Source organism: Gymnoscopelus microlampas (genome assembly GCF_963454915.1).
Source record: "Gymnoscopelus microlampas genome assembly, chromosome: 14".
NCBI lineage: Eukaryota > Metazoa > Chordata > Actinopteri > Myctophiformes > Myctophidae > Gymnoscopelus > Gymnoscopelus microlampas.
In genome coordinates this window covers 34229614-34242787 of record NC_139951.1, presented here as the reverse complement: position 1 = coordinate 34242787, position 13174 = coordinate 34229614, and the positions used below count along the sequence as shown (strand labels likewise).

General features: G+C 41.4%; 4 protein-coding genes across 4 annotated transcripts in view; 2 read left to right on the top strand and 2 right to left on the bottom strand.

Annotated features, from left to right (window-relative positions):
• The first annotated feature begins 520 nt into the window (after positions 1-520).
• On the top strand, positions 521-3128 carry LOC311061034 (histone H3.3A). Its single transcript, XM_084079508.1, has 4 exons — positions 521-616; positions 1750-1888; positions 2167-2320; positions 2435-3128. Exons 2-4 carry the CDS (start codon positions 1761-1763, stop codon positions 2561-2563), a joined length of 411 nt encoding a protein of 136 aa, XP_083935634.1. The 5' UTR covers positions 521-616; positions 1750-1760; the 3' UTR covers positions 2564-3128.
• Positions 3129-3186: 58 nt separating this feature from the next.
• Positions 3187-5141, bottom strand: LOC311061033 (uncharacterized protein). The gene is made up of 7 exons (XM_084079507.1): positions 4734-5141; positions 4485-4530; positions 4210-4275; positions 4070-4129; positions 3779-3864; positions 3367-3461; positions 3187-3286 (listed from the first exon to the last, which is right to left on the bottom strand). Exons 1-7 carry the CDS (start codon positions 4862-4864, stop codon positions 3252-3254), a joined length of 519 nt encoding a protein of 172 aa, XP_083935633.1. The 5' UTR covers positions 4865-5141; the 3' UTR covers positions 3187-3251.
• Positions 5139-8741, bottom strand: LOC311061032 (uncharacterized protein). Its single transcript, XM_084079506.1, has 9 exons — positions 8473-8741; positions 7836-7943; positions 6971-7046; positions 6702-6858; positions 6084-6129; positions 5882-5940; positions 5716-5751; positions 5562-5614; positions 5139-5448 (listed from the first exon to the last, which is right to left on the bottom strand). The coding sequence occupies exons 1-9, from the start codon at positions 8507-8509 to the stop codon at positions 5253-5255; spliced, it is 768 nt and encodes a 255-aa protein (XP_083935632.1). The 5' UTR covers positions 8510-8741; the 3' UTR covers positions 5139-5252.
• Positions 8742-11936: 3195 nt separating this feature from the next.
• LOC311060173 (butyrophilin subfamily 3 member A3) overlaps positions 11937-13174 on the top strand; it is a gene marked incomplete at both ends in the record, with an annotated part of 4010 nt that continues 2772 nt past the window's right edge. Inside the window, 4 exon segments of the mRNA XM_084078305.1 lie at positions 11937-11999; positions 12145-12243; positions 12369-12422; positions 12425-12478. Of these exon segments, the coding sequence (XP_083934431.1) occupies positions 11937-11999; positions 12145-12243; positions 12369-12422; positions 12425-12478 (270 nt within the window).

Here is a 13174-nt window from a genome sequence, read left to right as displayed (position 1 = left end):
TATTATGTTTCCATGCAAACGTGCAAAACATCTCATTGGCTACATCACAGGAACGCAGGCACCGTTGCCAGATCTTACAAGAGAAATAAGCAACCAGGTCAATGAAAACAAGCTCAAAGGAAGCCCTTAAACTGCTATTTGAAAATAGCAGATCTACAGTGTCAGTACAAGCACACAAGGCGTCGCCATGCGATCTACTATTTAAAAAATAATAGTCTTGAAACATTTTGATACATTTTAACAACACACATCTGGTACAGGGGTCCCTGGCACAACATAATTATGTTTAGATACATATTAATTATGGGGTCCTTGACATGAAAATGTTCGAGAACCACTAGATTAAACAACACTAGGAAGCAAGCCCAAAAAAGAAAAACGCAACCCCCAACTTCACAGGAAAAACAAGCCCAATGTCGCTTATAATAACCAGACATGGCAACGCTTCAATGAGTGACAGCGAAAGGGACCAACGAGAAGGCGTCCCCGCATGACGTCACGGTGAGTACTAATAGTCGCACACATCCCCCTCTCTCGTCAAACACACATCATCGTCGCCGTGTTGTGAGCCGCCGTATTGACGTCTGAACTCGTTTAATAACATCAGTTAAAAAAAAGGTACGTATTCCCGTTCGGTTTGTTGAGATAAAAGCGAGAGCTGTTTCCAGTCTTGTTCTGAAACATGTAATGGTTTGTATTCGTGGTTGTGGGTGTTTTCTTCGGGCCGTGGACGCGACTTGTCTCGGCTAGCTATAGCCGTTAGCTAAAAATAGAACAATGGAATCTTCATTCCACCAACCTAACCATTTGGTCGGCGGTAATAAAAAAAATAACTTAAACTCTGTAACATCCGGCATACGATTGAGACAAACATAAGGAAAACGCAATACAAACAAACCATGAATTGCATAGATATATGTATAAAAACATAACATTATGGTCTTAAGAAACCCACACGCTGGTATTAAATGTACGCCGTGTCGCCTGGCTGTGGGGGAGAGTGAGTCATTAGAGTGAATAATGGCGATGTCGTCGGCAAAGCAAGCAACGCTGGCCGCTGAGACCGTCGCTGCCCCTCTCTCTTGTGGAGGCATTTTTATTTATTTATTTTAAACAAGTTTATGTCATTTTCTTTGACCGAGCGACTTGAGTGAGTAAATCCCCCGTGTCATAACATTGCTTGTTATGTAAACACCATCCACAAGCGTGGGTTTAACCTTGAAACTAGAGAAAACCCGCCTTGGTAGAGATTCAAATGAATTTGTCTGTAGCGGTTTTAATGGTGCTGGATGGAAGGAAGGCGGGTTGTGTTGATGGAACCTCCCAGCTGGGGGAGGGGATGCTAGGAGGCTAACGTGCTAAATGTATTTTTTTTGTCGCTTGCCGACAACGAGGGCAATGTCCGTTCCAAGTCGACAGCTTAACCACTTACACCCCATATAGGTAATCGGAGTCCCTCAGGGGTCAATACTAGTGTATTTTCGGGTTTCTGTTATTGTAGGGAAAGCTTTTGCAGAAAATAGCCGATCGACAAGCTCACAACGGGACGCGTCGCATTGTGAGCTTGTCGATCTGCATCTTATCTGATCCCACAATACTGGTGCTGGGGTTTTAAGTGGTTAATCGACGACACACCATTGTCACATGGATAATAGATCAAAACAAGCTTAATCCGCAGTCGTGATTGTAACCAATGCTTGCCAATTCCGACTGATGTCATTCAATGTTTTTTTTAATTACGATTTTGTAGCTGCTGAGAGATGGCCCGTACCAAGCAGACCGCCCGTAAGTCCACTGGAGGAAAGGCGCCCAGGAAGCAGCTCGCCACCAAGGCTGCCAGGAAGAGTGCACCCTCCACCGGAGGAGTGAAGAAGCCCCATCGTTATAGGTATGTACCTTTTTTTGCTGTTGCAGCCAGTGACAATTTAGAAGGCATTTAGAAGACCATGTTCTTTACCCTTTAAGACATGGGGCCGATTCTATAAATGCCTTCCACAGCCAAATCAGTAGTTATTTAAAAAATGTTCAAAAACTAATTCAGAGGGATTTACATTAAGCAGGGTGAAGCCGTTTAACATTGTGATTGTCTGAACTGTGAGGTTTCATTGTACAGCTAATCTTGGTGATGCTTGGAAGTTGTAAGTGATACAATGTTGACGTTTTCAGGCCAGGAACTGTGGCTCTGAGGGAGATTCGTCGTTACCAGAAGTCTACAGAGTTGCTGATTCGCAAGCTGCCGTTCCAGCGCTTGGTGAGAGAAATTGCTCAGGACTTCAAGACAGATCTGCGCTTCCAGAGTGCTGCCATTGGAGCCCTTCAGGTGATTGCCGTTCCAATTTGTTTCTGTGTAAACGGTAACTTTAGCTTTACTACATAGGACCTCAGTTTGCCTTGTAAAATAAGCTAATGTCATTTTTTTTTTACCCCTTAACAGGAGGCCAGCGAGGCATACCTGGTGGGACTTTTCGAGGACACCAACCTGTGTGCCATCCATGCAAAGCGTGTCACCATCATGCCCAAAGACATCCAGCTGGCTCGTAGGATAAGGGGGGAGAGGGCCTAAACGGCTTGTGACCGTATCAGCAAGACAAATAATCCTATTTATCGTACTTAGCGATTTTGTGGACATTTAATTTCTTTGGGTTTTTTAAAGTTTCTTTTTTTGGTTTTTGTATTGTATTTTAGATTGAGACAAATGGATCAGTCATTCCACAAACCTGAATTCAGATTTGGTTAGTCAAAGGTGCAACAGAATGTTGAGTGGGTCGCCAACTGTTACGTTTTCAACAAGGCAATGGCACGGCTGGATTTTGTTCCCTTGAATCCAAGAATTGGTGTATAATGGCTGAATTCTTCACATCTTCCATGGGGGCACGGTCCTTCATACATTTCTACCCTCTGCAGTATGCCAGCATGTATTGCACAACAGGTTTCTGTACTGTAGTGTCAGGGTGTAGTGTTTAAAGTCACACCATACACAACAGCAAGGTGCATGACAGCCCCCCTTGTATTTTCTGGACCGCTTTTGACATGTTATTTTTCCAACATAAAAATCTTGGCAGCTACATTTAATACTATTTATGAAGTGTTGTCACATGTCTTTCTATTAAAAGTCTTTAAGAATAAAACTTGTCCTGTGATAAATGTGACCGTAGTTACAACACCACTACACATGACACGTATTTAGTGTATAGGATTTATCTTTATACAGGAATCAAAGTGTCACACAGCTTATGTGTATTGAGTCAGTGTCATACAAACCACTCTGTATGTTTGAAACCAGTAGCTGTGAATAAAAACAAATGTAAGTGAAAAAATCATAACATTTACAGTATTATTTGAGCTGTCTACAATTGTAATCCTCACCAATACGGCAGATAATCTCTTCACAGTCCTTCACAGTGCTTGCTTTTAGGACAACACAGTAGAACCCTGTTGACTGACGTGTTTCTGGGCAGTCTCTGTGAACATAGCCAATCACATGCTCAGTTGACATCTGGATGTGACCAATGAAACTGGGCCTTTGGGATTGCATCACTGCCAATATGCCTTCTTGGAGGAGGGGTACAGCAGATGTGTAGATTAATTCTAGATACTATATGATTGCATTGCTAAATCGGCATTGACGTTTGCAAAAATGATTAGCCTAAGTTATTCATACAGTGTTTATCTGTTGTACACTTCACATTTTCTGTGTTCTCAATATTCTTGATTACCAACATGTTAAATGTAGAAAGGTCTTAGAGATTTCTGTGTTTGCAGCACATAAGACACTCACGCCACACAGAATGCCAATATGGTGAAGTCTGGCTGAGTGTACCTCCCTACACAGGAGATTTCTGGGTAGTGATGCTGGAATAACTCCTGTGGAAATGTACACTTTAGTCAAACAACACAAATCAGAATATTGACATGACAGTATAATTATGTTGCCTTTTTTCTACCAATGGATAGTTCACACATGGTCTCTGAAGTACCATTGCCCAGAAATAGAAACCGGGGGTCCAATCAGTCACTTTCCAGGTCAATAAAAAGACATACTGTATGTATGTCATGTTCTTGCACTCACCAGCTTAGTGTTTTTCTCTGTGCATATCAAGTGTGTTTCCTTCATGTCTAACAGCACCTCCTGCAGGACAAATTACAGTATAAGATTGTGTTGTCCAAAAGTACATTATGATTCATATTCATATATCCTGTTGGGATTACCTTGCTGGGCAGTTTCTGCTGCAAGACTTGTGGTATTGCACACTGCAGCACCTCCTTGCCTCCAAACTGAGAAAAGAGTTGGTTGATTAATCAGTCTATAGTTCTCTCTTCCTTAGTATTACTCTCACAAACACAATGCCAAAGAATAATAAGGGCAACATCTGATTTGATACTGAACACAACATAACTACAAATTACTTCCAAAAATAGTTGAAGTAACTTCTTATGTAAGAACACAATTAAAGTTTAAACATGATGTACACATGAATATGTACCATTCCAATGTTTGTCTTTCCCAGATACTGCACAATGTACACAATCCTGTTGGAGAGAGTTGGTTCAGTCAGTGTCTTACATAGATGTAAAATAACATAGAGAATATAAGTTTAAATGTGTCTCAACATACATGTGTGATGATTATATATATATATATATATATATAACAGGGACATTTTAGCCAATAGTTGTCTGTGAGATTTTAATTGAATTGAATGGAGTTAAATAGGTGGTGGTAACCAACTTGCCTCCCCTCTTTGAGACACTGTGACGGAGATGACCGCTGATTGGCATTATCTGTCTGATCAGAGGAACACGGGCCAAGCTTGAGAGTGGGGTTCTCCACTCTCAGAGCGCGTAGGTGTTTAATGAGAGGCATATAAACACCTCCGTCCCTGTCCCTCCACCGCAGCACACGTATGGACAGAGGACGTCCCTTTAGCTGGGAGAGAACCGTGCCAGCCTGGATAATCACAAGAAATGGCAGTTTCCGTGTGAAGGAAATCCTCAAAAGACGTGCACTGTAAATGTTTATTCAAACTTTGCTCGTACCACATTGCTGTCAGGCAAAGTCAACTTTGTTATGAGAGTTTTATGTCTATCTGTGTGTGTGCATAAATACAGTATATAGCGTATATGTTTATGTACTGTATTTATATATATATACACACACACGCAGTATACATGTATATCAGTCAGTATTGTAATTTAGAGCACTCTTCTTTTCTTGGTCTCAGAAAACACTTTACTGTTTTTCATATTTGATCTTACACTTGGTCTCCTACAGGACAAGTATTGATCTCATCTTGACCTTGACTGGCTTTACTTGCCTGTCCATTCCTAGAATTCCGCAGAGAGATTCCATTGATTTCATCAATAACATCACCAGGACAGATGAATTTGTCTACCTGAGCCTGGCTACCAGGCAACAGGTCTAAGACAAACACACGTCCACTGAGATACCTGATAGAGAGAGAGAGAGGAGAGAGAGATGATGCAGAAGGTGTAGAATAGATGAATATGTGTATAGTATACATGTATACTGTATATACAACGTGGAGTGGTGGAATGCTAACCTTAACACCATGCCTAACTCCCGACAAGGTACTGCTTCATACATCTCACACACCTGGGTACACAAGTAGAACTTCATCTCGTAAAATACTTATGTTTGGCACTAAAAACATAATAATACTGTTACAGCATAGCAATAAGATCCATAAGTCTTACTGGTAGGAGCCAACTCTCGTCCAGAAAACTGCAAGTCTGTGTAGAGAGAAAAGAGGTATTTGTTGGCAGAGTGAAATGCCTATTAGCGTATGTTTAGTGCAAATGTATTGTGTTTCTGTGCCACTGTAGCATATTATGAATTCATGCCGGAAGAATTTGAGCTAACCTCCATGTCCAGTTTGAACTCCATCTGTGAGAGAACCAGCAGCAGGGACATGAAAGGTTCTGGAACAGGAAGGACATTTCATCATGCGCATTGGACAATATTGACCATATTGTGGCCATTTGGGGATGTGATGAAAATAATTTCCTCAACGTGGCTTAAGCAGTTAAAGGCGAAAACAATCTGATAAGGTAAAAAGCCTCACCCAAAAATTCCACATTCCTAAGGATTGAGATAGCAGGGCTGTACCACTGGAAAACAGCAACACAATGCAAGCACTGTTAGTTAAGGGGCAACATATCAGTTCTTCATTAACATGTTTTGGTTAAACAAAACGTTTTTTATTCTATTCTGATAGTACTCATTGCTATAGACTCTATGATAGTGTTTGTTCAGTAACAGGGGTCTCACCGTCTCTCCATCTCTTTAATAAACAGAAAATAAATGTTCAGGTGGGTTGCCAATTTTAGCCAATCAGGAAAGAGTACCCATTTATCAGCTTCAATTTGATAGTGTTCCAGTTCCAATTTTGTCTGCTCATTTATTTGTGTCATCACTTACAATTTCACTTGCTTAATTTGTATTCTGTGCAAGTTCTCTATCCTGATTGGATAAAATAGGTATCCCGACCTGAAAATGCATTTTCTGTTTACTAAAGAGCTGGAGAGATGGGGAGACTGTACAAATAATAGATATATAGAGCTATTTAACACTTACTTTAACAAAACAAAACAAAATCACTTACCCTAGCTTTAATTAGAGCAGCATGAAATGGTATTGTGCATAAACTGAAAAATTAAGAATATTTGAAAAGGGCAGATACCTCTAATATTCTTTGTGTGTGCAGAAGGTGTGTGATGAACTGCTGCAGAACCTTGCGGCTGAGAGCCAGCCTGAGCAGGTACCGACCCCTGCCCTGGGCTGTTAGGAGCTTCCTACACGCTTTTGACTTCTCCACAGCCAGGGACACTGCACACACACTATGCAAACATCAACACGATTACTGATTATTACACTGTTGCACTATTGTTCTTCTGTATCGTGTTCAATATCTTGAGGCTGTGTGCCTGTTAAAACTATATCATGTGTTACCTGCCACAGGTGTCCTGTTGTGGAAGCTGTTCAAAGCACTGCCAGTAGTCTCTGTATACCAGACTCAGAACAGGTTCTGAGAACACACACACGCACGCACGCACGCACACACACACACACACACACACACACACACACACACACACACACACACACACACACACACACACAATTGAAACATTTTGAATATTTTTTTAAACATTTTAACAACACAAATCGGATACGGGTGTCTCTGGGACAAAATATTTGCAGATGGGGGGTCCGTGGGCAATTACATATTAATTTGGGGGTCCTCGTAATGAAAATTCTTGAGGACCACTGGTTTAAACGACATTAGTGAACCAGCCCAAATAAGCAAGTCTACACTTTAGAAACATGCCAAAAAAACACAACCCGCAACCACCAACATTTACAAGCAACTTTACAGAAAAACAAGGCCAAAGTCGCTTTCGCTTATAATAAGCAGACATGGCAACACTGACACACACTTACACCTAATTGGGTTGGACTCAGTGTAACAGTTGTACATGCCATGCCAATATATAGCTTATACTTGGCTTGACTTAGACCATAGATAGCTTTAAAAGCAAGCTCAAGACCCACTTTTTCACTCTTGTTTTTAGTTGATTCCATTTTATTTTTGTTCTGTTCTTGCTATTTTCTTGTATTGTTTTAATTTGATATGGCCTCCTTTTAATTTGTTCTTTATCATGTTTTTCTTTTCTTTTGTTTGCATTTACCTTTTGTTTGCAGTTTCCTTTTGTCGATATTTTTTTATGTGAAGCACTTTGGGCTTTATTTGATGTCATGAAAGGTGCTACATACAAATAAAGTTTAAAAAAATATATATATTATTATTACTTACGATTGATGCCTTTCCTCAAGATGAGCTCAATCAGCTCACAGCAGGAGGCAAGGTGAGGGTTTGTATCTGTCACAATCTCCCCGTCTGACTGCAGGTGCAGGATACATACTGGGGGAAACAATTTGCTCCCATTATTGCAATATATACGTTGTATGCTGCTAATCAATCAATCAGCCCTAGGCTACTGGGCGGTCAGTGGTGTGAGGGATATCGAAATGTTGAAACACGGTAGCGTCAACTTGCAAACCAACAGATAGGCCTACTAATGGGTGATTGATACTAATTTGATTATGTCGGTGCAACACACTGCAAACAATTATCTTCACAAGATACAATTACACCGCTATATAGCCTAATGATGATCAGAGCATAATGTCTTTATCAAGTCGTGTCAGATGATCAAACGACAGAAAGATGCCGAATTGTATCGCTTACAATTATTTGAGATGTGTTTGTTGCTAAGGGATAACCGATAAAATGCAATTATTAGAGATGTGGAATTGGACGGCATGATGCCATCCAATCCAATTCTCCAATAATTGTAAGCATTATCCCATAGTAGCAAGACACATCTCAAATAATTGTATAAGCACATTATCCCATAGCAAGGCAAGTGATTATTTGTATTAGTATTTACCTTTGAGAGTCTGTAGTAGTGGTTCTTTGGGTGCCATATTCAGATCGGTTGCTGGAGGAGTGGAGACCGATATATAATCATAACTCTATGGTGGAGACGCACCTACTTCACCGCCGCGTCACAGACTCAACACTTCCGTGTATAATATTATATCAATAACCATTTAACATACCGGGACACTGTACACAGTAAAGCCTATTTATTTACACAGAGACAACGTTGGTGCATCAGCCAGTGTTGCTGTCATGTTCAGCTCCTCCAGTCCTCAGAGCCGCCTGACCACCAGTATAATAATGAAACCTTAGCCTTATGTTTGCCAATAAGGGGCAAAATGTAATGTCTCTATGCAGTGGTGGAAAGTACATTTACTCAAGTACTGCACTTGAGTACAATTTTGAGTTGCTTTTTACTTTACTGGAGTATTTCCAATTTGCAATACTTTTACTTCTACTCCACTATATCTCATGAGGCAAATATTGTACTTTTACTCCACTACAATTATTTACTAGTCTTATCTGAGTACTTCTTCCACCACTGTCTCTATCTATATGTTTGTCTACTGTGTTTCCATATTTGTTCCGAGTAAATACAATACAATAGAGCCAGAAATGAGTTAAATAGTGGGCTCTGGTGACCTCTTCTGGAGTGCTCTTTAACTGCAACCCCACGGAAACACCCGAACACAGTGACGTCGGCTCGGGCTGCTGGGCAGCATCCATACATACAGAGCAGTGTTGCCATGTCCGCTTATTATAAGCGACAGTTGGGCTTATTTTTGTGTCAAATTGCTTGTAATTATTGGTGGTTGCGGGTTGCAGTTTTTTGGGCTTGTTTCTAAAGTGTAGTTGCTTATTTGGGCTTGTTTCTTAATGTTGTTATTGTTAAACCAGTGGATTAAAAAAAATGTTCATGGCAAGGACCACCAGATTAAAATGTAATTGTCCGCAGACCCCCTATCTGAAATAAAAAATATACCAAAACTACCTCTTTAAAAAAAAAGAAGATGTACAAGCTCACAAGTGAGCTTGTAGATCGGCTATTTTCAAATAGCCGTAGTCCAGTCCAGTCACTTATTTTGGGCTTCTTTTCATAGACCTGGTTGCTTATTTCTGTTACACAATCTGGCAACTCTGACAGAGCGCGCACTCTGCAGTACAGTGGATGAAGGCTGTGCACCAGGGATGCTGAAGGAGTCATTTACCAATACATAACCTGCGTAAAAAGACCTAGAGAACACTCAAAGTGCTTTGCAGAAAGGATATCTGTTTTTGCAACAAGGTAAGACAACAAATTTAACTTGGACTTCACTAATAATAATTCAATCATTTCAATGTACAACGAATTGGTAAACTTTAGGCTGTACTTTGTACTTTGTAGCTGTAGGCTGTAAGTGGGTGTGTGTTGGTTGGTGTTGGCTTTGGAAAATTTGTTTTCTTGATTTGTTTTCTATAATTGTGCATGCTCTGTCTATAATCATTATTTACATCAGCTAGACAGCTACACACCATAACAAATTGCATGCAGGATATCATTTAATGTTCACCCAGCAGGATGAACTGCGGAGGGTTAAAACATACATTTTCTCCCATACCCACTAAATGAACAGATGTGACATTGATTTGCAAAAGGCTCTTGTTTTGAGATTTGATAAACAGGCTCGGCTAATGTAGACTCACTATCTGCGTTGTGTACAGCTGAATTGAACTCCCTAATCCCGGATTTTCTCTAGCCTAATCTGTTAGACTACACCACTTCTCCAACAGTTCTTTACGAAATTAGTCTCATATATCATAGGCAATATACACAACCCTTTATAGAAGGTATTTAGATTCTGTTCTATATTGTTTTGCTTTGCATTGTCGTAAAATAAACCCCATCTGTCTTCAACACAGGTTCATTGGCAGATTTGGCACAGGGCATGACCCTTCACTCTCTCTAGCTGCACGTGTGTCGGGCAACCCCGAGTTAATCTCATCATTGTTTTGATCATAACGCGCTTTCTGGTTTAACTACACATGATGTTCTCAATGTGCTTTAGTAGTGGTAGCTTCTAGACAGGAGGAATAGGATTTATTGCGTGTCCCCAGACATCAGTTTGTGCGTTTAGCCTATATACTGTAGGGTTGGTGCAGATCTGTGCTCTCAGCCTATGTGAGCTTCAATAGAGTCAACGGTATGTGGATATTGATAATAGCAATGTGATTAATTGAAATTAAGTGGACTCTCTGACATTTTTGATTGAGTTCCCACAACTGTTCAAGGGCATTTAAACTGACAGTATTTATTGAATTGTACTTTTAATGGGGACATTTGACACCTGCCTGTCCAAAGTCCACTGGCAGTCTTTATTCTCTTTGCCAAAGTCCTCAAACTTCTCAACCTTTTGCTCTTGTCTTCTTTAGAAGTCACACACACACACACACGCACGCACGCACGCACGCACGCACGCACACACACACACACACACACACACACACACACACACACACACACACACACACACACACACACACACACACACACACACACACACACACACACACACACACAGGGAGAGAGAGAGCAGAAAATCCATTGTACTGTACCACACATCAAAGTACTGTGCAGGGGTGGGCTGCTGAATCAACAACAATATGCTCTGGGCTGCTGCCTCAGATCTCCTTGGAATTAAGTCTCCAAGTTCAAGGCCATGATCACGATGTGTGTTAATTGGCCCAAACACTAAGCGCAAATGTGTGTGTGTGTGTGTGTGTGTGTGTGTGTGTGTGTGTGTGTGTGTGTGTGTGTGTGTGTGTGTGTGTGCGTGTGCGTGCTCGCGCTCGCGTGTGTGTGTGTGCGTGTGGTGGAAATCCTTACGTCACATTCTCTTGTCTCAGGAGGGCATGGGTTTAAACCTCTCTCTTTTGAACTATGGCATGCTTCCACTTTACCCCTCCTCCCCAGCTCAAGTCAGTGTTCAGCCTTAATGATTCCTCTGTGTGATTTCATTGCAGAGTAGTGATAAAAGTTCCGCAGTGCTCTTGCTCTGTCTCCCTCTCGGAGTCCCCCCCCCTCTCACACACACACACACACACGCGCACACACACGCATGCACGCACACGCACGCACACACGCACGCACGCACACACGCACACACACACACACACACACACACACACACACACACACACACACACGCACACGTACATTTTGCCACCTCTCATAAATTACTGTTTTCTGCCCTCTCATCGATTTGGGTGTACTATAAGGAGTCCAGTCAGCTGCAGTTTGGGTCCAGCTCTGTCAGAACCGGTGCCAGCGTACTAAAGCTTTTCATTACTGTATCTCAGAGTATTGCTCTCTCTCGCTCTCTCTCTCTTTCTCTCTCTCGCTCTCTCTTCCTCTATTCAATCCAAAGGGGCTTTATTGGCACGGGAAACCCGCATTTACATTGCTCTCTCTCTTTCTCTCTCTCAGCCATCAACATGATGAAGGACTGCCTGCAGTTCCTCGTAGAGCCAGCTAAAAAGCTTAAGATCCGTCTCAAGGTATACAAATTCACTGCTGCACTCAATTCACCACTTTGTAATGTGCAATTCCTGCCCCTTTACGCACCCTCAGAGGATGATTACAGAAGTCCAAAATTCAAACACGAAGTTCAAGCAATGAATATTTTATATTACTTTGTTCCAGGAGTCTCGTAAGAAAGTGAGGCATGAGAAGAAACACTCCTTAGTAGAGAGTCAGTTATTCATAATGGAACTGGCCCGAGAACTCAACAAACTGTGCCAGGTAATCTCTCTCTCTCTCTCTCGTCCCATTTATTAATTATCTAATTATATATATAACATTTATTTATATGTGTCTCTCTTTCTCTCTCTCTCTCCCTTTCAATCAATGCCCCTCTATCATCATAGAGGTCAAATGTCCTCTGCCATATCTGGACCAGTGAGGATACATGGTCTCCCAGTGTGTGTGTCGGGACTTCATAGTGGAATGGGCTGCAGTGCTAGAGAAAAGAATACAGGTACCAACCCTATATCACTGCATGGGGAAAAATAAAACATAACATTCAATGTATGGGTCTGCACTGCAGTGCTAGAGAGAAGACTACAGTTACCAACCCTATCGCTGCATGGAGAAAATGAACATAACATTCAATGTATGGTCTGCAGTGCTAGAGAAAAGAATACAAGTATCAGCCAACCCTATCACTGCATGGGAAAGACAAACATAACATTCAATGTAATATTCTGCACTGCTAGAGAAAATAATACAGGTACCAGCCCTATCACTGTATGGGAAACACAAACATAAATTTCAATGTATGGGTCTGCAGTGCTAGATAGAAGAATGCAGGTACCAGCCGTACCGCACTGCATTAAAAATGAACTATAACATTCAATACAAACCCATGGTGTCTACACACTGTCAAATCGTCAGTGTTCATTTAAATAATGTGTTTACATTAGCTCAGAGTTAGAAATGGATAAGTTAACACTAGGATTTTACTGTGTATTGACACGAGGTCGGCGCGGCCGTACAGTAGCTTAGTGGGTAGAGAGGCCATCTCTTAATTAGAAGCCCCCCCCCCCTTTTTCCATGTGTCAAAGTGTCCCTGAACAACATACTTAACCCATAACTGTTCCCCCCCAACGCTCATCATAACATCTGATCAGCATTCAGCTGGGTGAAGCTGAAAACTGAATTTCCCCCACGGGAC